At 40.3% G+C, this 22,122-nt stretch overlaps 1 protein-coding gene across 5 annotated transcripts in view; it reads right to left on the reverse strand.

Moving 5' to 3' along the window:
• Positions 1–22,122, reverse strand: part of lama2 (laminin, alpha 2) — a 216,933-nt gene that overhangs the window by 30,238 nt on the left and 164,573 nt on the right. For 3 of the 5 annotated variants that reach the window (XM_061707050.1, XM_061707047.1, XM_061707046.1), the window contains 13 exons: positions 21,826–22,019; positions 20,172–20,314; positions 19,011–19,109; positions 17,351–17,462; positions 12,374–12,536; positions 8,290–8,368; positions 8,070–8,201; positions 7,252–7,368; positions 6,944–7,107; positions 6,724–6,862; positions 5,738–5,840; positions 3,471–3,587; positions 281–463 (listed from right to left, as the gene is read on the reverse strand). In XM_061707050.1, coding sequence (XP_061563034.1) covers positions 281–463; positions 3,471–3,587; positions 5,738–5,840; positions 6,724–6,862; positions 6,944–7,107; positions 7,252–7,368; positions 8,070–8,201; positions 8,290–8,368; positions 12,374–12,536; positions 17,351–17,462; positions 19,011–19,109; positions 20,172–20,314; positions 21,826–22,019 — 1,745 coding nt within the window. The remainder of the gene's footprint in view (positions 1–280; positions 464–3,470; positions 3,588–5,737; positions 5,841–6,723; positions 6,863–6,943; positions 7,108–7,251; positions 7,369–8,069; positions 8,202–8,289; positions 8,369–12,373; positions 12,537–17,350; positions 17,463–19,010; positions 19,110–20,171; positions 20,315–21,825; positions 22,020–22,122) is intronic. The other 2 variants (XM_061707051.1, XM_061707048.1) reach the window with 1 other exon arrangement.

The following is a 22,122-nucleotide window of genomic DNA, read 5'->3' on the forward strand; positions in this document are numbered from 1 at the left end:
CCTTTAATCAGTCTTTCAACTGACAAAGTTTCATTTTAAGTTAGTATTTTTTGCTAAAATAAACAAAACAAAATCTTTCCACAAAACAAAGTGTTCAATAAACAAAACAGTTCTCTTTATGTAGTTAGTCATCATTTACAGTAAATATGTAATTACCTCTTACAATACAAGCCTATATTACAGCTAAATGAGCCATAAAAATCACTACAACAACATTCCTGCTGCTTTTACTTTTTTTAAACACAAGACAACGCAACTACCCAAAAGTAAAGCATTTTACTGTTTTTCTCCGGGTCCTGGATCTTCTGGTTGGCTGCACTGACAGTATTTTCCAGCTCGCTGTAGTTGTGCTGCAGGCCTCCGAGGCGAAGGTTCAGATCTCCAAGACGCTCCAGGACATCTATGGCTGTGGAGTTGGCATCAGCTGCTACAGCCTTTGTAGCTGCAAGGTTAGCGCTCGTATCTATTAGAGAATATTACACAAAAAAGGTATAGAGATGATGGTCGGAATTAGATATCGCTGGCAGAACTGCTTAGCGTGACATAAGCGCACTACAGTGGTTGGAGGCTTTTTAACCAGAGCTAATACTATTTTATATTTAGACCAGTTGGTATGAATTCATTTATTTGTTGTGTCAGCAGTGTTTGCTTGGATTGGCCACAGTTAGGGTCAAAAGCAGACAAAAGGAAGTAAAATAGAAGAGTGAAAGCAGTATTGACCCGAGTATACCCTGACATTATTACCATAGTAGTTTTATGTCTTGGATTATGATGGAAGGATCAACTTTCATCAAAATCAGAAGTTTACATTCACTTAGTATTTGGTAGAATTACTGTAGTTTCAAAGTACACTGCTGAAAAACAAAATGAAATATCAGTCTCCGTGGAAACCAGAATCAGACTGATATACAAGAATCTTAAGTTACTTGATAGTCATTTAAAGAGTTGTCTTAAATTCTTTTGAGCAGTATATTTAACCTTGCTCAAACATTACCGTTATCCCTCTGCAAATAATAAATGTCACGTAGCTGTGTAGCGCTTTCTGACCGCTCAAAGGATTTCCTACACACATTCACTCCTAGTTGAGGTAATCATGAAGGTAAATGTGTTTTAAAATATACAAGGTTGTGGAATCTAAGAGCCTCTGGAGCAGGAGGACTCATCCAAGCCCAAGCTTAAGTTTCTGACTTATATCATGATGTATTTGTATTTCTTCAGTATATTCACTTATTCGTCTTTCCTCGTGATGCAGTGTGTTTTGAGAATTGCATCAGTCTTTTGTGAAGCAAAGAAACTCGGAAGCCTGTAAGTTTCCCGCGTTTTCCTCCAAACATTATGATGATCCTTCTGACCAAACGGTTCAGATTTCTCTACCAAATATCTTAGCTCTCATGTACAGCTACAGACCGTAATTTAGCTTTTTTCTTTCAATGGTTGTTTAGGGCTGCGTGACTTTTGGCCCCATATCAGTACTTTTTCTGTGGATGACGATACTCTCTTACCAGTTTCAGACATAATCTTTACTAAGTTTTTCTTTGTTGCTTTGTGCTTCATTTGTACATTTTGGACGACAGCACATTCATCTCTGTTCAACGCAGAAGTTGTCTCTCCCTCCTGAGCCGTATGACGGCTGTGTGCTCCTCTGCTGTTTATACTTGCACATGATTGTTTGAACAGATGAACACCAGGAAACTGTACCAGAGGACGAACCAGATGTGTGACAGCCTATGATTCCTTTCCATAAGTTCCATATTTTTTTATCGTCATTGCAATGAGTACAACAAAAGTAAGGTGCAGGCCTTTCAATGCTATATAAAAACATAACTCTAAAATAGATGTAATATAAAATATAAAAAAACAATATGACTCTGCATTTAAAGAAAAAAGAAAGAAAGAAATATTCCCACGTAAAAGTTCCCACGTAAACAATATAAAATAAATAGGACTGTGTATAAAATAAATATATTGGACTTTTTGTCGTGAAGAACTATTCATTCAAGTATGACCCACGGCAGTGGGTCAAACAGCAAATGTCCCAGGTGAGCTGAGTCTCTCAGGAGGGTGTTGGCTCTGCTGACGCAGTAAGAACCCTGGAGGTCTTCCAGTGTAGGTGGTGGGCACCCAGTGATCTTCTGAGCCGTTATGGTGACCCTCTGGAGTTTTTTCTTGTTCGCCACTTTGCAGCTGGCAAACCATGTACAGAGGCGGTATGTGAGGATGCTCTACATGGATGGGCGGTAAAGAGACACGAGCCGTCTCTGGCTGATGTTGTTCTTCCTGAGGATTCTCAGAAGTGGAGTCTTTGCTGTGCTTTCTTAACCACCTGTTCCTCTCCCAGCTCAGTTTCTCCTCCATGTGGACTCCCAGGAAGCAGAAGTCACTGACCCCAACAGGTCTCACCAAAGACAATGGCCTGAATGTCCGTTTTATTCCTCCTGAAGTCGACGATTAGCGCCTTTGTCTTGGATGCAGGTTATTGTCTTCTGCACCACACAGTCAGTCGTTGCACCTGATCCCGCTAAGTACATAGACTCTTCACCTCCAGGGATGCAACCTACCGTGTGGTAGCGTCCGCATGCTTAATGCTACTTAGTCTTGCTGGTGAGGATGGGTGTGCTGTCTGAGGTGTAGAGAGTGAAAAGCAGGGGGCTCAGCCTTGAGAGGAACCAGCGCCTAATGTGAGAGGTGCAGAGGTGTGGGGGCCAATCCTGACCCTCTGTGGGCGCTCTGGTAAAAAAGCCCTTTATCCAGAGGCAAGTCTAACAGGCCAGCCCAGTTCAACAGTTTCCACACGAGACTGTGGGGAAGGATAGTGTTAAATGCTGAATTATAGTCCACAAAGAGAAGACAGGCGTAATTCCCTGGTTTGTCCAGGTGGGTCAGCGCTGTGGTTGTTGACCTGATTGCCCTGTGGGTCCGGGCCAGGGGTTATAAAGGTCTTGATGTGATTCCTAACCAATTTTTCAAAGCACTTCGTCACCACAGGTGAAAGTGAAAGTCCCCAGGTGGTAGTCGTTTAGGCTGGTTGTGGGGATGCATCGCATGCATCCATCTTTTTTCTACCCTGTATGTAAACATGCTTCTAGAAAGCAATAAAAATACCAAACAGTAATCCTATATTACTCATTATGTATCGACATCAACTTGTATTTTCACATAGCAAGTTTTAAAGAATATCAGAGCTCTTGCTTTGCATTTGAGCTGCACAGGCAAATACATATTTAATGACTCCAAACTTACTTTGATTTAAGCCAGAATTAAAAGTTTTGGATTTATTTATTTACTTTGAGCATGTATCACCTTGGTCCAACATCTTCACCCATCCCTGCAGAGTGACTGACCTCTATCTGCACACTGGTATTGATCCAGTCTCTGATTATCTCCCCACCAAGTGCTCACATGCAAGCATCTGTATACTCACATGCAAGCACACACAACTAAACACACACAGTGTATTTGTGCAGACGTACCGCTGGGAATGGCGTTGAGCACCGCCACAGTTCCATTAACAGCTGTGAGAAGGTCTTTGGTTTTGTCTCTCGCCGCTTTGACTCTGCCCTTCAGCCCTGCCACACTGTCTGCGTTCTCTACACACACACACACACACACACACACACACGCACACGCACACACACACACACACACAAACACACGCGCGCGCGCACACACACACACACACACACACACACACACACACACACACACACACACGCACACACACGCACACACGCACACACACGCGCGCACACACACACACACACAAACACACACAAAGTAAATGATGATGATGGCTGGATTTGTTACCAAGCTTCTAACTAATAAAAATCCTGTCCTTCACCTCCCTAATGGGAATGAGTGATTGACAGCAGAGTAAAAAGAGACAGATGATAGAGATAAACTCTTCAAAGATAGAACAGAATTGTATCAAAGTCACTGCAGCCTCCCACTCCAACCACACAGATTTTCTTCATGAAAAAACTTTTATGAATGTCAGTGGACCTTGCAAAATCCCAGAGTGCTCATTCATGTGCAATTTAATTAGCTATTATGTTTTATATAGTTGATGCAGCTAAACATTGTACCTAAAAAAGATGAACCTTGTAACCTCCACTCCAGCAGCAGCTGAATGAGCTGACGCTCTATGACGTGATGTCCTGCAGCATGTCTTGTCCAATCCCAAATTGCTTTTTATCCAACTACATGAATCAAGATGTACCAGAGAGAATTCAGCTGGTTCATCTTGGCTCGTGTGGCAGTCCCACCTCCTCATCCCCAACGATGCTCACGTGTTTCATGCAACACGTGAGCATTTAAACTGAAAGCTATTTTATGACACCCTCTCTGAAATCTCACTGTGAAAGCAATTCCCCTGTTTGTTGGAGGAACTTTGAAAATGCAAACAATTATCATGTTTTATGGGATTTTCCTCTAGATAAATAAATAATTGGGGAAGGGCAGCCAAAGCCGTAAAAAGGTATTTTTGAACATTTAATCCTCTTTGAAAATAAGTTTGTGTTTTTCGGTTAAATACCTCAGGGATGGTCATAAAGAGGAAGGGGCTGGTAAAAAAAAAGCTCACCAGAAAATGACCATCATAGCAGAGCTTAACTCTAAATGGATGGCTGGAAATCACAAATTTGTCTCTTCAATTTGCGAAAGATTAGCTTAACTAGGTAATGGCTTATACTGTAGGCCTGACTTTTTGTCACAAATTAATGACTTATAATGCAAAGTTTAATTTCTACATAGTCCTTTGAAAAAAACATTATTTTCAGTGTTTAAGCATACAAATGAGAGCTAAAAAGAAGAAAGTTGTCATATTCATGGAAGACATGACTGCATGCATTATCTGGGGTGAAATGTAAATAAATAATAACAATCATACTAAAAATAACTTAGGGAATTAAAATAAAATGGGGATTCATTTAATATGAAATTGAAAGAAAAGTGCTTTCGGTTGCTGATCGTCTCAATGAAGCTATTGACAGAAAAATAAGTGTGTTTTTGTCTGCAGAAGTGTGTGTGTGTCCATGTGTGCTTTGGAAAATAACCACAGTAAATGTGGAAAAAACGTTTAATTTGTCTGATTTGCTGATTCGTGATACTGATGCACACACAGAACTTCAACAGGCCGTCAGGCAGGATGTTTGAGTACTTTGTTTGCACGTAGAAATGGAAAGTCATGACTATGCATGCGTTTACGCCTGAGAAAATATGAACTAAAATATTCTTTAGCATTTGGAAAATAAGCTGTCCCAACATGACAAAGTTTATATGCCTGACTGACTCCTTTCAACTTTCAACATAAAACCACTGAGTGTAATATTGCTTTAAAAAGTTGGGATAAATTACCCATTTAACATTAAATATTAAAAGTTTGAGAAGGAATATAGCGTTTCATTCCAAAACCCTGCAGTTAGTTAAAAAGTCTTTCATAGATACATAGATTGTAAAACTGCATTCATTTCAGCCATTAAGATGCATTGGTGTTTATTTTTAATTTTGTGGCCTGTCACCACACATTTCTGCACCATTTAGAGATAATAAAAAATAAGCAACTGCAGAGACCTGGATAAAGAGAGTACATGTTTCGCTCTGATGACCAAACTTTAATCAACATTATTTGAGTAGAGTTTTAAGGTTTTGCAAGATCCCCTTAACTCATAGGAAGAAAATCCATAAGTTGTCTAAAAGAAATAGCAAACATACAGTACACACTCCTGCACACTTGTGGTACCTTTGACATCGTTTTGCAGTTGTTTCGCCTTATTCAGCAGTACTTGACTTTTCTGAAGAGAACTTTGTGTTGCTTCCTTCATTGGGACGTCTGGCCCTAAAGCCTACATAAATACATAAAGTACAGGAACCAGTAGTGTAAAATCTGCGACCCCATAACCACAGTCACTAAAAAAGCTTTCAAAAGTCAGCTCTGTAATACATAAAGAGATAAAGTAATCTGCATACAGTGCTACCTTTAAGTAAGATCAAAGCAGGCATTACTAAATCCACAAAGGGGATTCAGCTGACTTAGCTACTCCTCACACAACTCCTACTCATTTCACCATTTTCTAGCATCTTAAAGTCTCATTTTCAAAAAGAAAGAAAGAATGAAGACGGGATAAAACAAAAATAGCAAAAGGTATACTGACATATAACATAAGAATAAAGGTGCTTAAAAGAATTTAAGAAGCTGTTAAAGAGATAAAAACACAAGCTTTTATTAAGAACAAGCTACTGTATTATGAAAAAAACACTTAAATAAAAGAGGGGGTCAAAATGTAGGTAAAGACACGTTCATTTAAGTCGGTGGCTAGAAAGAATAAAATAGAAAAGAAAATATAGGTTTTTTTCCCTTAATACTTCAATGAAAGAATGAAGAAGAGGGGCAGAGGAGAGCTGTGATCTCTCAGCCATGACTAAACGAGAGCACACGCTTACATTACAGATACTGCATGCAAGTCACACACACGCACACACAAGTACACACTATCTTTTGTGCTGCGAGTACACTTTCATGGCATGGATGGCTAACGTGCTTTTGCTTAGTATCCGCAGCGCGCTGACATTATCTGAGTATGAGATGGATAACATATTGCATGACTAGAAGCACATGTCATCTGTTGGTAATGGCTATTTGCTGCCTGCGGTACAATGGAGAACACAAGGAAAGGAAGATAATTCTGAAGCGTTTGGAGGGCAAAATCTGTGTTTCTGTGCTCTTACCAGAGCCAGTGCCTCATTTGCCCTCTGCTTGGCTGCCTTCGCCTCTTTCTCTGCTGCATCCACGTTGGCTTTGATGTTACCATAAGCATTGAAGGCAGCTGTTGCATTGAAGGAAAGGTTTTTGGCCTCGGCCAAAATGCTGAAGAAGACAAAGAAATTGACATTGATTTGCAGTTGAATCTGTTGTTGTCGCACAAGTGTTGTGATGTGGCGTAGTTACCCATCTAAAAGGACCGCGGATTCATTCAGCTGCTTGGCATGTTGCTCCGCGTCGTACACCAGATTATCCAGGCTGCCGTCACTCAAGCCATCGGTGAGGCGACGAACTTTACGGTCCAGCTGGTTATGAAGAGGACTAAGCTCTCGCCCCATCTCCTCCAAGTCCTATATTAAAAAAACAGAATTCCTGAACAGTTCATGTTGTACTTTTTTGATATTTCCATGCTCACGGGCTGGCATGTCCCGTGCAGTGATCATATTACTTCTACACCTCATGCATATACGGGGTTCTGTAGATGATCTTTGCACCTCGAGCTCCTTGTTGACGTTGTCAGAGAGTTGGTTCGCCTCCTCGAGTAGGTGTTCTCCTTCGCCGAGGACCTTCTCTGCTTCCTGTTTTAGTGCACCAACTGCAGCTCGCTTCCTCTACAAGTTAACAAAGCAAGTGTGTGAAAACGCACTCCAAAGAGTCTGTGATGCAGTAAAGTAATACTCAACGCTTCTTTGTGGTCTCAGAAAATGTCCTTTAGGAAGACATGCATACATGCATTCATACATACATACATGTGTATGTATGCATATATATATATATATATATATATATATATATACACACATACATATACATATATATACGTACTGTACATATTTGTATGTATATATTTGTGTGTATAATAACACAAGTAATTGTTTGTATCCATGTGGGTGTAAGGTTGTTATTCTAACACTATTCTTGAGAGCGAACACAGGAAGAAATTAATTGTGTCCAGTTACTGAAAATAAGAAATTATAAAATAAGAAAGCGGTTTATTGACACCGTGGTGAAATCACTGCAGAAGGCTTCCGCTAGGACATGTTTAATAATATTTGTGGTAAAAGGTTGTTTTATTTTCGTTAGGAACAAATTATGTCTCTGAAATGATTGCAAAGGGTTTAAAAGGAGAAAAAAAAGTTGTATTATTTATTATATATAAAGTGACCTTAATCGATGGTATTATTAAGAAGTTTTACAACTTTATCATTTAAGGAAATCAGTCAAAAGTCTAAAATCTCTAGCTGCCAATGATGTCATGAGGCACATTGCTTGGTAACTGTTTGTTCTAGTACAACGTTGCACGTGCGTGCACCTCCAGCGCTGTCAGGTTGGCTCGGTTCTGTTCAGTCAGCGAGCCGGCCTGCCTCGTCTTGCCCTGGGCAGAATGCAATAGGTCCTGGGCCTCCTGGAGCTTCCCCTCATGGTCTGACAGCTTCTCCGTTATCTTGGAGCCGACAGGGAGGAATCAAGTTAATCTCAGTCATTTAGTGAATCTGGAGACGAATGTGTTACGAGTAAGAGGCCCTGATCACCTCTGCTTTCAGGTCCTCCGTGGCCTGATGGGGGTCGCCAAACAGTCTCTTGACTTTCTGATACAACTCCTCTGCTAGACTGGAGGGAGAGAGCGAGCAGTTGAGCATTCACACTGAACATTTTACATGTGGCCTAGCTGTGCGGTAAAATACATTTACTTCAATTCACAAAGAAGTGGGAGAGAGTATTTACTCTCATGTGCTGCCAGTGTGAAGACAGGAATGACTTCATAAAAAAGAAAGAAAGAGAAAGAAAATGCTGAAATTAAAGTTGTGACTTTATTTGACTGTCCCCAAAGACTTGATGCAATTGTAGGGGCGCAAAAACTTAAATTATCTGCAGTGCACATGTAGGAGTCTGTCGCTGTCGCAGCATGGCGTGTTATATTGGTAGCAGCACCATGTACCACTTGGATAAATCAACCTTTCAGAGTATGACTCAAAGCTAATAATGGATCCTCCATCGTGCCCCTCTGATGAAGACCTATATGACAGAAATTCCTGTCAGATACAGTTTTATTATTAGATACAGCATCATGCAACAGATGCCCAGGGCTTAAAGCTATACAGAGAATCAATGAACAACAAAAGGAGCTGAGAATTGTCATCAGGCTTCATCTTAATGACATTTATTACTATTTCACAGCCTCACGCTTGTTTTTCATCCTCACCCTACAGACTACATGTGTATTCTGGGCTGGACTTGGAGCTTTTGGGTGAGCTGTGTGGCACAAGGCATAATTGATTTAGAAGCTTGGATACAGTTTCAATGCCCGTACCTTACACAGGATTACTCACATAATCAGCTATCTCAGTTTAACAAGCTAATGAGGCAAAACTCCTCGCTTGTCATGTAGAACAGGCTGTACTAACGGGAGATGATCCAGGACAAGTCGGGTCATTCAGACACTTCAGTGTGATCAGGTCAGATCATCCTTTCTAAGCTCATATAAGCTCACATGTATGTATATATATACGGCGGCAGCCTACTCATGCCGAGGTCCAGATATGCAATAAAATTCTTGAAACGCTCCACAAAGCCTCCCAACTGATTAATTCAGTGGGATAAATTTAGATCAACATGGATCATATCGCTGAAGAGGCAGCGAGCTGGAGAGCTGCACATATTTTGGTACGTGCAGGTCCATATGAGGAAAGTGCTGGTCAGCAAGTCCTGCGGATCTCGTGAGCAGTTTGGACCTGGAGTGGATGAAAAGACTGGAGTCCACAGAGAGCCAAGAAGAAAGTCACAAATAAGTCACAAATCTAATATTAAGCTCGAAACACCTGATGTCAATAACATTTTATACAGCTGACAAATCGTAAATTCAAGAACAAGACTGATTCGCTATCGAACCATGTTCCTTTCTCAAAATATAATCGCAAGTTTTTCCGTTCCAAGTGATGTGTGGGATGGGAGGTGATCGCTGATATGAAGTTCAAAACTGCATTTCCCCCCAGCTTGTTATCCTTTGGTGTTCAGCAGATTACTTTTTTCATCTATTCCTAGAATTGGCCTCTACAACCTGCTGGCACTGATGAGTGAGGCGTAGCAAGTGCATTGTTGGGAATACTCCTTGGATCTACAGGAATTAATGGAAAACCTACTGTACAAGCAATCAGACTCAAGTATTCAATCAGAGTATTGACTCGCTGATTGAAGATTTCTGTCAAAACCTTTGAGAGTCACTGTCCTACACAATGAACACACACTTTTGTAGTAACGTGTGATTCGTCAAAAAGATAATATACTTTATACTTTGCACTGTGTGTACTTTCAGTGAACTGTCTTGCTTTGAAAGAAGACCATTTAATAGCCCCATGTTTACCACTACACCCCTTAATGACTCTTATTTTCTAACTTTAACAGCATTAATTAGGACAACAAGGATCTAGTGTCCTCCAGTTAACATCACTCAGAGGACAATCTCACACAGTTTGGGGATATCTAGATGCTAATGGTTGGATATGATAAAACTTTAATGAACCCTGCAGGGGATTGCAAAAAGAACTGATTATATGTTAAAAGAAAACAAGAGGAACATTTACAGTTAAGTTGGATAGTTACAGATATAGTGCTTTACGTGAGTAAAATGTCAAATTTTCTTGACAGAATGGGAATGTGGTAGCCTATAATGCAACATAAAAAAAAAGTAGATAATTATAATTTATGCCTTCCAGCTATGCTCATTTAAGCCTCTGCTTGTTTTCTCTGCCGCGCTGGTTGAAACCTCCCCCTCGGGGTTCAGTCAAACAATCAACTGCGGGACAACAGACAAGTCATTCAATGGCTCCGGCAATTTCGCTTTGTCTTCATTCCTCTTATTGTTTTTGCCCATCTGTCAGCTGTTCTCCTCTCTCTCCGTGTTTTTTTCCATCTCTCTACATGTTCTCTGCATCTTTATGTCTCTCTCTGTTTCGCCCCTTCGGTGACACTTTTAATTAACTCATCGACCTTGTCAACATTTACTGCTGAAAAAGACAGACAGAAAAGAGGTAGAAGATATCAGATTATTAATTCCACTGAATGCCTTCGGAGAGAGAGAAAGTAATGAGAGTGACAAAGTAAGAAAGGCTTTAAAAAAAAAAGAGAAAGAAAGTGGCTCGAAGATATGCAGCCATCAGAATCCTGCTCGGTGTTCACGCCTGATGTTTCCAGTGTCACCAAAAGGAAAGAAACCAAGAGATGAAAGAGCATTCAAACAAGTGACGCATTTTACACTTTCCTTTTCCTAAAAGCCATTCTCTGCAGATCAGAAAAACCATTTAGCTTTCTCTTTTTTTCCTGTCTGCTTTACTTTTTTTCCAACCTTTCCATCCATTTACTGAATTCCATTATTTCCCATGTAATTATGAGTCAATTAGCCTCTAATTGAGATGACTGACTCTTCTGTTGAGTCTTAAATTATTTGTAAGCCACTTAATTACCATAAGGTACCAAAGTGCAATTTCTTTTTTTCTAAACGACGAATCTGAATTGCTCAAAAAAGGAAAAGATAATTAATTTTCAACAAAAGCAAAAGCAAATTTGACGCAAATTGAAGCACATATGTGTCACATGTGTGTCGAATTTAGATGATGTAAAGTTAAACAGAGGTCAGTGGCTGCAGAGAAAAAGAAGGGGAAGGCAAATCTAAATATTTAAATATGGATTAAATATATTCAGAAATGCTAGAAAAGAGTGCAATTTCTTTTACACACGGAGAAAACAGTTGCCAGCGTAACCACGGATCCACAAACATCTCTACGCCTGGTGGAACTTTTGTAAAGTTTGTCTACTCTGCATTCTGTCCATGGATTTGTGCAAATAAAAGGAAAAGAATAATAATTATTAAAAAATTACAAATTCGAGCGGCTGTCATAACTGGCTATATTAGACGCTTCCCTTAAGACTCTGACTTTGAATTAGATCAAAATTCTGTCCATCTCCAAACTTCAGCTTGGATTGTCAGTATTTGTTCAGTAGCTTTGTGTATAGAACTCATCGTTATCTCCCTCTCCTTCCACGTCTTGTAATTTATATCCAATTTATCGTGCATTGTGACCTGTGTGTGTGTGTGTGTGTGTGTGTGTGTGGGTGGGTGTGCTGTGTTTCTTATTTTGAATGTATGTCACATTCAACACATGCTACTAGATGCCTAAATTTCCCCCGGGATAAGTGAAGTATGTATCTATCATTTCTCTCTCTAAAATCTGGATGTGAAATAACCCACATGGCAGCGAGCAAAGGCTCTGACAAGTGGGAATGAGTCCCAGCAGGATGCAGGAAATGCAGCACATTAAAGGAGATGAAAAGGTACAACATTTAAAAAAAAAAAAAACAACTAAACAAAACCAAACAAAAAAACGAAACCAAATAAAACTCGAATAAGAAATGCTAAAAATATCAATGCAAAAACAGCAGTGATGCTCATTTGCTTCCCCATGTTTAAACATTATTATTGGCTTATTTTAATAAGATGCTAAAAGCACAATTTCATGTTTCTAAAACAAAGAGGGCTCTGTTTTCTCAAAACCCGTGTTTTTGATAGGTGTGGGAGACCGATACGACCTCTATTGTGTCTGTATTTGTGCATTTCCGTACTCCTTTTCCTCCTCTGCAGTGCCTCTCATTCCTCCCAGCTGTCGTTTTCTCATCTCCTCGAGCATGGCCTGGATCTCCTCCTTCATCTCTCGCAAGCTTTTGTCTGGAGTTCCATCTCTTCTCGAGAGGGTCTGGTTCAACTCAGCAGCTTTGTACTGGAGGTCTGGAAAACACCAGGCGACAGAGAGAGCCCGCTGAGAGGATACGTCTGGACAGATCCAGTTCATGCAGTGATGCACAAATTCACAAAGAAGAATTTCTGATTGATTCATATTTGCTATAATATGTGATGGATAGTTGTAGGAAGAAAAAAAAATGGCCAAACAGTTAAATCATGAACTTCACTTAACACCGGCAACTGTACATAAACATGCAAAATGTATCATTTAACCCTCTAATGCCCGAGGTATAATATTTACTACATGAATTTCTGAGACTTTCTGAAAAAAAGTTTTATACAATAAACAAAATAAAACATAAAATACAACTAGAAAATTTCAGGAAACGTTGAAATGGGCATGTCCATTCGTCCCCTCTCGCTGCTTTGGTTTGGGGCAGTAGTGGTCGTGTTTAAGGTTGTTCTGGTTGTGTCGGAAGTGGTTCTGGCCATGTTTGCAGTTATTAATAATGGCCCAGAAACCAAACCAAGGCCTGGATGGACGTTGCGGTTCGGGCCAGATTTTCTTTTGCTTTTTGGCATCTAGCGTTGCCACGGTAACACTTTTGACTGAGAAAAGTAATACCCATCGAGGCACGATGGAGACGCATCTAACGATGTATGCCATGCATGGGTGCACGTTGCGGTTCGGGCCGTATTAACGGATGAAAAAAGAATGCGGAATAAGAAGAAGAAGAAAAGGGAAACCTTTTCTAGATACTATTATATCGCCTTCATATTCCTTTTTTTCCTCGTTTATTCAGGCGTGTTTCATTTTTTGGGGATTTTTTTCTTCCACATCAGAGCGGGGTTATGCTGTACACCCGCAGGGGGATTTTTTCGACTTTAGCTTGTTAGCAAAATGCTAGCAACATTGCCCTTTGGGCCATTCTGGACAATTGCAATAATATGGTCATGCCACTACTTGGCATGCACATAATTACCCATGTATTCATAATGATACAAAAAGTATTATTTAGACACTGTTATGAACAAAATTGAGTGTTTTTAATTTATTTTTTAATAAACACAACATATTTTCCGTGTGTTATTTTATATGTCAGGCATTAAGAGGTTAAGCCACTTATGTATTTATTTATTTTTTAAATGAATTGACCACTTTACTGTTTGTATATGTCGATCAATGATGATCAGATCATATTTCATAGCAAATTAAGAAACCCAGTCATTTCCATGGGGTTCACATACTTTCTCTTGATGTATGTACGAACCTGCACGGGGCAGATTGTGTCGCCTTAGCAGCTTTGAAAAATAAGACACTCTAAATCGCACCATTTGATGCTCGCTCATTTGAACGCAGACACACACTGACAGACATGATCAAAGGCGATTTGTTTTAACACCATTCAAAGCCAGTGATTCTGGCAGCTGCGTGTTTGCCTCGCTTTTATCAAATTAAAGGCAGAGAAATCTCAAACCAATCAATGACGAAACTCCTCTAAAACACTCCAAGGCTCACTTGAATAACATTCAAACTGCTGGAACTTAATGAGGAGCGTGCACGTGGTAACGTCCGCACAAGAGCAAACCATTGGAGGGACAACTGTGAGTGTGTGTACAGCAAGCTGTTTGTGTGCTTTGTATGTGTGTGGTGTGATGATTTCCCATTTGAAATGCAAACTTGGTATGATTGAAGCAAGTTGGGACGTGAATAGTTTATGTGGGAATATTTCCGAGTGTGTGTTCGTGTGTGTGGTTGCATCAGTGCAGCCTTTTCTCTTATTGAAGTGTAAACATGCGGTGATTAGAGCCAAGACGCAAGCAAAGCCATCATGCTAATGAGCAGCTGTAACACTTGTGTGTATACGTGCGCGTGGTACTTCTGTAAGTGTGTGTATCAGTCTTTAAGTGTGTGTCACAGCCATATAATTATATAGCGGGATTTAAAAACCAATTAAACACTTAAAACGTGGACAGAATCATATTATGATATTGGGTAAACACTGGCACACATACTGGGCATAAGGTGTGTACATTACCTTCCTGCATCATTGTGTGCGTCTCTGTGTGCGCAGGGTTGTGTGACTGCACACACACTGGCCATCGGTGTTTGTGTATCTGGTGTGTATATGTGTGTTGATGATAGCCACTAATTAAGTCTCTAATTGCCACTCTCAATCATCCTGTGAGCCACGACACAGTCTCTCGTTACAGCGCGCACACAACACACACACACACACACACACACACACACACACACACACACACACACACACACACACACACACACACACACACACACACACACACACACACCATAATCACACTGTGATTAGGCAGAGGGCCAGAAAGCTGGGAGCAACAACAAGGAGAAGACGGTTTCCTCACAGCCGGTCAGATTGTGTTGGTTTGGTAACTTTTTATGTTTTTTCCTCCCCAAAGCCATTAAAAATTCATAATTGTAATCAAAATAACAAATTATTGGAGGTGGACTTTTCCACAGAGCACATTTGTACTCTCGACATCGGTGCTGAGGGGGAAAAGAGTCACTTCAGCTAGTGACTTAAAGATGAAAACTGGCAATAATACTGGAGCCTCCGAAGGCTGGAGAGCTTATACATTAAGAAAAAGTATTTACACCATTTTTTATTTTCCTGACAATCTAGAAGGAGAAATATGTGGTAAGGTAAATGGACAGGCAAGGGTTTAGGAAGCAGCTCAATTCAAAATTTGCTTGTTTGAAGATAAACTTTGAGAGCAGTTTTCCCCAGATATCATCCAACTGCAAATGTCCAGTGTATTTACTTTTATTCTAGGATGATCTTATGATCCATCTTGTCTAGTCCCTATTTAAAATATCTTATTCATTTTTTCCTCCTTGCACTGTGCACGAGCAGCAGCCTGAGAGGAAGTGTGAGACAAACCTCTGAAGAGTGCACATGTTTAGTCCAAACTAGCAAAATACTTAATTTAACTATTTGAAGATGCAGTAAAATAACACAGAAAATTGATAAAATATCATATTTAATTGACATTTGGTTGGTGCTTTCTGGCAGAGTTCTAATCAACCAGAACAGAGTTCAGCAACCCTACTTTCCGTCGCGTTGCAGCCACGTTTACCTTTCCTGGAGTCTATGTTTACTGAAATTGGGTCTTGAGCTATAGTCTGACCAGCAGCCTGCGAGAGGGACCAAAGTTTCATATTGTTCTACGATCAGGCTGTTGATTTGGGATAAATCTGATGTAAGAAGAAACTCCTTGGAAGAGATTCTAGATAAGTGGATGGCGAACCGACCCTACCGGTCCGAGAAAATCATTTTCTGATGGCAGAACTTTCTTATTCGTGGTGCGGTGGGATGGACATTCACACAAACAACATCAACGGTGAACTTTTAGGGAGACTAGCATGGCCATGGCTCGTCTGAGGCCTGTCTGTGTCTCAGCAGCACACTCTAAAATCTGGTAACGCAGATGTTTCTCGTGAAGGAAAAAAGTAAATACACAGTGCAGGGGGCATGGACGGAGAGATGCAGCAGCTGCACCAGCAGAATGATACTAAAGCTGAAGGGAACTAATGAGAGCTGTGCTATGTCAGACACCAGGATTGTCAGAGTGATCTTACCAAACAGGACCTGACATGACGTTTTCTTTCAGTGAGACTGACTTTAACCGAGAATCTTCAGCTAGATGACTTATATATGTGGTTTGTGGCTGAATAAAAACCCTTAAATGTTTAAAATAATATTGAAAGAATCTTTTGAATAATTAAATTAAATGTTAGCTATTTACTGGAAGCAAATGTAGAGCTAATGAACATCTGCTCGAGGCAATGTTTATGTTTTTTATCTTTGTGTTTTTATATCATGAAACCCACAGAGAAAGAATCTCCGACCACCAAGCTTGTTTTCATTTCCCAGCTCACATCTAGACTGTTGTGGTTCATCACTTTCATCATTCCTACCCACACTATTTCCAACAAAAGCTAAAAAACACAACCCCCAAAACCCTTACTTTTCACTTTCTGCTCAGCACCACAGCAGATAGAAATGCAATTTTAGCAACTAGCTGCCAACACAGGAACAAATAGTGAAGTAAACAGGCAGACTCTTCCTCTTAGGAGACGGTAGAAAAACAAAACTAAGCTGAGAGTAAAATGAGAACGTAAAAGTCATCACTGTAAGCAAAACAAAACTCTGATGACAGATGCATGCAGGGAAACGCTCCACCAGCCTAACGTGAATACATTCAGCTGCACACGTTTCGCCCGCTGCTGCATAGAGCCACCCTCACAGAGCGCTGGCACAGTTACTCGCTAACTAGTTGCAGTGAAATAAAGAAGATCTGCACACTGTGTTTATGGTTAACGCTCTGTTGCTGGCTCCATCTCTGTTGTTCATGCAACACTTTGCACCAGTCGTTGGCACCGAGAACTGGCAGCTGCTAAATCAACCGCTGAGCTTCAGTTACTTTCTTTCATTAGTGGACTAACTGGGACGTAGTAAGCTGTTTTGGTTGTTTCCCCTTCAAAGTGTATAAATACTGCCTCTGTGTCTGGAGATTTTAGGCATGAATTGAGTCTCTTAATACAATTATTCCATAACTTTAACACTTTGGCTGTTTTTCTGAAGATGTTACATCTTTATTTAATATGTTATGTCAGTCCTCCCCCCTTCCTGCTCCTACATCCCTATTTTCCTATGATAAAATAGCTTATATTTCCTACAAGGATGCTTATAGTTAATAAAAGCTAATATAATGAAACATGTTTTCCAATGGCAAATGAAACCAGTGACACAACAGACGGCTGGCAGGATTGTGGAGGCAGCTAATGGAGGAGAGGTGGTGGTGATTTCTGCTACCTTTGGCTCCCAGCAGCGTGTCCTTGATGAACTGCTCCAGGTCCTCAGCTCGTTTGTGAATCCTGTCAGCATCATCCTCCACCTGCTCTCCATCAGCCGACACCTTTGTGGCCTGTACACACACGCATACATCATAAAATAGTGAACAACTGTTAAATAAGTGAAGATGTTGATTTGTGTTAGCGCAGGTGAGGAAGAAATATGAAGGATGAGGTCTTGGATATTAAAAAAAAGATAGATAACAGTAAGAAACACTATATAAAACACACATCATCAATATTATTGTGTGCAAATGGACACAAAGATTTATGACTTATTGATGCTATTTTGCACATTACCACACTCGGAGGACCAGGAACACAAGAGATGGATCAAATTCTGACAGATGTGAAAACACATCCCAGTACACTCAATTTAACACTCTCACACACACTTTAAGAGAGGAGATGATTGCTGTTCAGATCAGACAAGGCTATCTATATCATTTTAGCTACTTTACGTGTGTTTGCATGTTTGTTTACGAGCTTACATGCGATGGGGTGTGAGGGGTCGTACTCAGTTCTTATATTATTTCTATTTGCTTGGTATCTGCAGACACCTCTCCTTTCAAGTTGTTTTTCTTTGGTGGATAACTTCTCTCACAAACAACAGGCTCAAGTTGAACAAACTTAGATGGTGAAAGTGCAGAAAACAAAGAAAGGTAAAAAATAATGCATTTATATACTATTCTTTGGGGTTCTTCCAAAATGTTTAATTCAAAAGTATTGAAAAGTTACATTGAAATTATTTTTAAGGATATTTAGTACCTATCCTCTTTATTACATTTGTCACATTTATCTCTGTTAGGACCTTGCCTCTACTCCACCCCCGTCTTCCATATTTCCCCCTTTGTGCCTTATTTTGAGTTGCCGTTAAAACTTTGTGCTCTGCCTATTTGTGATTCAACTTATTTCAAATTCAAAAATACTGAATGAATGAATGAATGAATGAATGAATGAATGACATGATGGATAACATGATGTTGCATGAAGATAAGGATGGTAGAAGGCTGGATAATTCTAGTCCAGCTATACTAAAGCCTGAGTTATGCCTTTAAGTTTGACAAATGTCATGGTGTCTATGCTTGCCCATTATCGTGTATGTGGCTCTGTAATTACACACCCAAATGCTTTGTTTCTGCGCTGTAGGTTGAAGAACTGGGTTTCTTTTTGTTTACTTTCTTCATGAAGCTCTCCTTTTTGTAGACTATGTGGTTCTGTCGGCTTCATCAAGCCAAGACCTTCAACTCTCGCTGCAGCGGTTCGCAGCGTAATGTGAAGCGGTCGGGATGAGAATCAGCACCTCTTAAACTCGAGACCATGGTCCTCATTCGGGAAAGGGTGGAGTCCCCTTCTTCGGATTGGGAATCAGATACTTTCCCAACTGCAGGGGTTTAAGTATCTTGGGGTTTTGTTCATGAGTGAGGGAAGAATGAAGCGGGAGATCATTAGGCGAATCGGTGCAGCATCCGCAGTGATGCGGACTCTGCAGCGAATGCTGCCTTTAAACTATGACTCCCTTTCTGCATGTATTCAGCGCCAGATAAAGAGAGGGTGAAAGATGGGTAAACAGGAGAGGCAGATGGAGACAAAGTTGAGTCAAAAGGAAACCAAAGGGGTACCCTGCTGTGCAGCTGGTCCATCTCAACGACCAGTGATCCCATGTTGGAGTCAGCCAATTGAAGTAGTCTCTCCGGAGCTTTCTGAGGTGACAGCATGTGCTTTAGGAGAGAAAAGGAGAGATGGAGGAATTACAGAGAGAAATGTTTAAATGAGACAAGCTTACAAAGTTGCAATCTTGTGACATTTCTTTCTTTACTTTTAATACAGTTAAAAAACACTTTGAAAACAGAAAGTGTAAAATAGGGAGGAAAAAAACATTAGAAAACACTTCATGAACTAGAAATGTGAATCAACCACAAAAACAAAATATAAAACAATCATGGCTTCATTTACATTTGTTTTAATTGTCTTGTTTTATTAAGAGCCGATTATTCCATCAAGCATGACAGGTCATCCAGAAAAAGATGCAACACAATAGGCCCAAACCATGACTCTGTAACCACCGTGTTTCACAAGAGGGACAGCACTCGCTACATGATCTTTAGCGACCCACAAATGGCAGCAATATTCTCTTCAGAGAGCGGTCCAGTAAACACTTTTCACCGATGCTCAGTGAGCAGTGGGCATCAAGCTCTGATTTTTGTGGGTCAATCACTCCTAACCCCTGACTTTCAGCCTCATGAACAACAACAACACTTCTTTTTCTACTTAAAGATCATATTTCTTGGTGCCATGATACTGATAAAATGTGTCATGAAGTGTCATGACTTTGATTTTCTTTTTCTTTTTTTAATAAAACAGGTAAACATCACTGTGCTTCCACTGACTGAAAACACCATTTCATACTCAAGATAACTGATAATCTTAAAAGTTAACATGAAGTTGCATCTTACAGATAACTAATATTAAACTCTTTTCTTATAGGAGTATGCAACCAAGTCTAAAAACTATCACTCATCTGTTTAACTGTATTCTCTTTTCTACACATAAGACTCGAGGAGTTTATGAAGCACTAATCAAATATGTATTTATTTACACGTCCACTTCTAAACACGTCAAATAGAATAAAAAAAGCAATATATCTGAAAGACACAGAATGCTATTTAAAATGGGAACGCATTTACTCAAACTGGATAAACTGGTTTGCAGTACTGACATGACGTACATAAATGATCAGTTAGTAGAAGAAATATGATATGGCTAAGTATAGATCATTTTACCTTGAGTTCCTCTGTCATGTTTTCAAAGCGGTATAACACCTTGTACGGTGGCGGGAGAGGCGTGGTCAGAGTGACGTCGGTGATGATGCGATACAGGCGGTCCATATCACTTATCAGCAAACCTGAGCACTCATCATCACAAGCTAGAGAAACACATAAAAGCACACAGTTTGGCCTCAGCTTTGTGGTTCGAGGGTGTGTGGGAGAGCCAGTACAATTTCTGAGACAGCCTGGGCTCTGATTAGGCACATGGAAATAAGATGAAGGCAGGAAGTGATATAGATGTATTTTTAGTGCATTTGTACAGTCTGCTTTATATGTGAGATCATAAAGACATCAGAATATGACCGATGTGTTCTTGTGTTTAAGTGGCTCTGGCATCAGAGCGACAGGGCTGTCGATGCATGAAATTCAGCACAGAGAAGAAGAAGCACCTCTTATGAGCACGCACTGCAGGCGAAAAAACACAGATACACACACGCTCATGCATATGCACACACTAGGGAATTCACACACACACACACACACACACACAGACACACACACACACGTGTGCATGAGAATTTATTTTCCCTTCTGTAACCTGAGGCTGATTTATTACACAAATTAAAATTTCTGACAAGGGAAATCAAAGATAAATTAAATGAAATAAAAACTCTTTCTAGTCTATCAATCTCTGACAAAAGTGGAACACATAAATAAAGACTTGCGCTCATGCAGTCTTACACATGCATGCGCAAAATTCAGTGCATGGTTTGTGGCAACAAAGACCTTGCCAAACCAGAGACCTTAAGAAAAAAAAAGGAGTGATGAACCAATTTCCAAATCATGTAAAACAATTGTGTACAACACAAGCACAAAATCACAAAAATCTTAACTTGCTGTTATTGTCATCATTCTGAAGGGATTCTGTTGATACTGGGGTTTCATATGGGTGGAGTATCTTTCTCGAAGCAGTGCTCGGAGCCAAGAGTCAAGGCAAAACACAAAATGTCTTCACTCTTTCAGGAAAACGGCAGCTTGTTTGCTCCACTGCGTGTAAAACCGTCATCACCAAGAATCATGGTTATAGTTTAGATTCAGGAGCATGTGGTTTGGTGTCAGAGTGCACTACAGCACTCGCACTGCCAATTTATGAACACACATTCTGTGTCTGAACACATAAAGACATGAGCAAGCAATTTTCTTACTGACCTGACAGCGGCAATTTCACAGCAGCCTCTGTCTCTCGACCTTTTCTTCTGTATTCTCACTTGATTGCACACACTTACCTCTAGACATGCTAATGGAACCAAATTGGCCCTGCCATTATGGTCATATTAAGTTTAAATTAGTTCCAAATGACATTGAAATTATTTTCTGAATGACTTGAATCTGACTTCTGCCACAATCTCTGGTTTCCCATGGCAACTAGATAAAAGGCATCTGATTTGCATTTCATTGTCAATGAAAAGTAAAAATCCCATCAGGTGCCATTGCAGATGAGTGAACTGCTGGAACAGATAGAAGAAACTGAGAAACAAGATGTCTGCAAAAAACCGACTACTTTTTGTGATAACTTCTCTAGTTTCTTAATCCTAGTCACAACCTCAGTGAGGATAAAGCTCATAATGGGGAAAATGATGGAGAAAAAAAAAAGGTGTGTTAGCCTTACAGATGATCCCGGATGCTCCACACACATGCCTTTCCATGCACTGGTCACACGACATTCCTGATGCACCGACCCTGCAACGGCACTGGCCTGTGACAGGGTCACATGGTCCGGGCAGCGCTCCCCACGTGGAACACTTACATTCTTCACAGTGCCCGCCTGGCATCCTTGGGTTACCATGGTAACCAGTGGCACACCTACAGAGAAGGATGATGTGAGGAAAGTCATTTTTATTTCCTCAGCACCAATAGCACCAACCAGTAACCATCTCACAGCAGTGGACACACATAAAACTGATGT

This window comes from Cololabis saira, chromosome 18, assembly GCF_033807715.1.
Source record: "Cololabis saira isolate AMF1-May2022 chromosome 18, fColSai1.1, whole genome shotgun sequence".
Taxonomy (NCBI): Eukaryota; Metazoa; Chordata; class Actinopteri; order Beloniformes; family Belonidae; genus Cololabis; species Cololabis saira.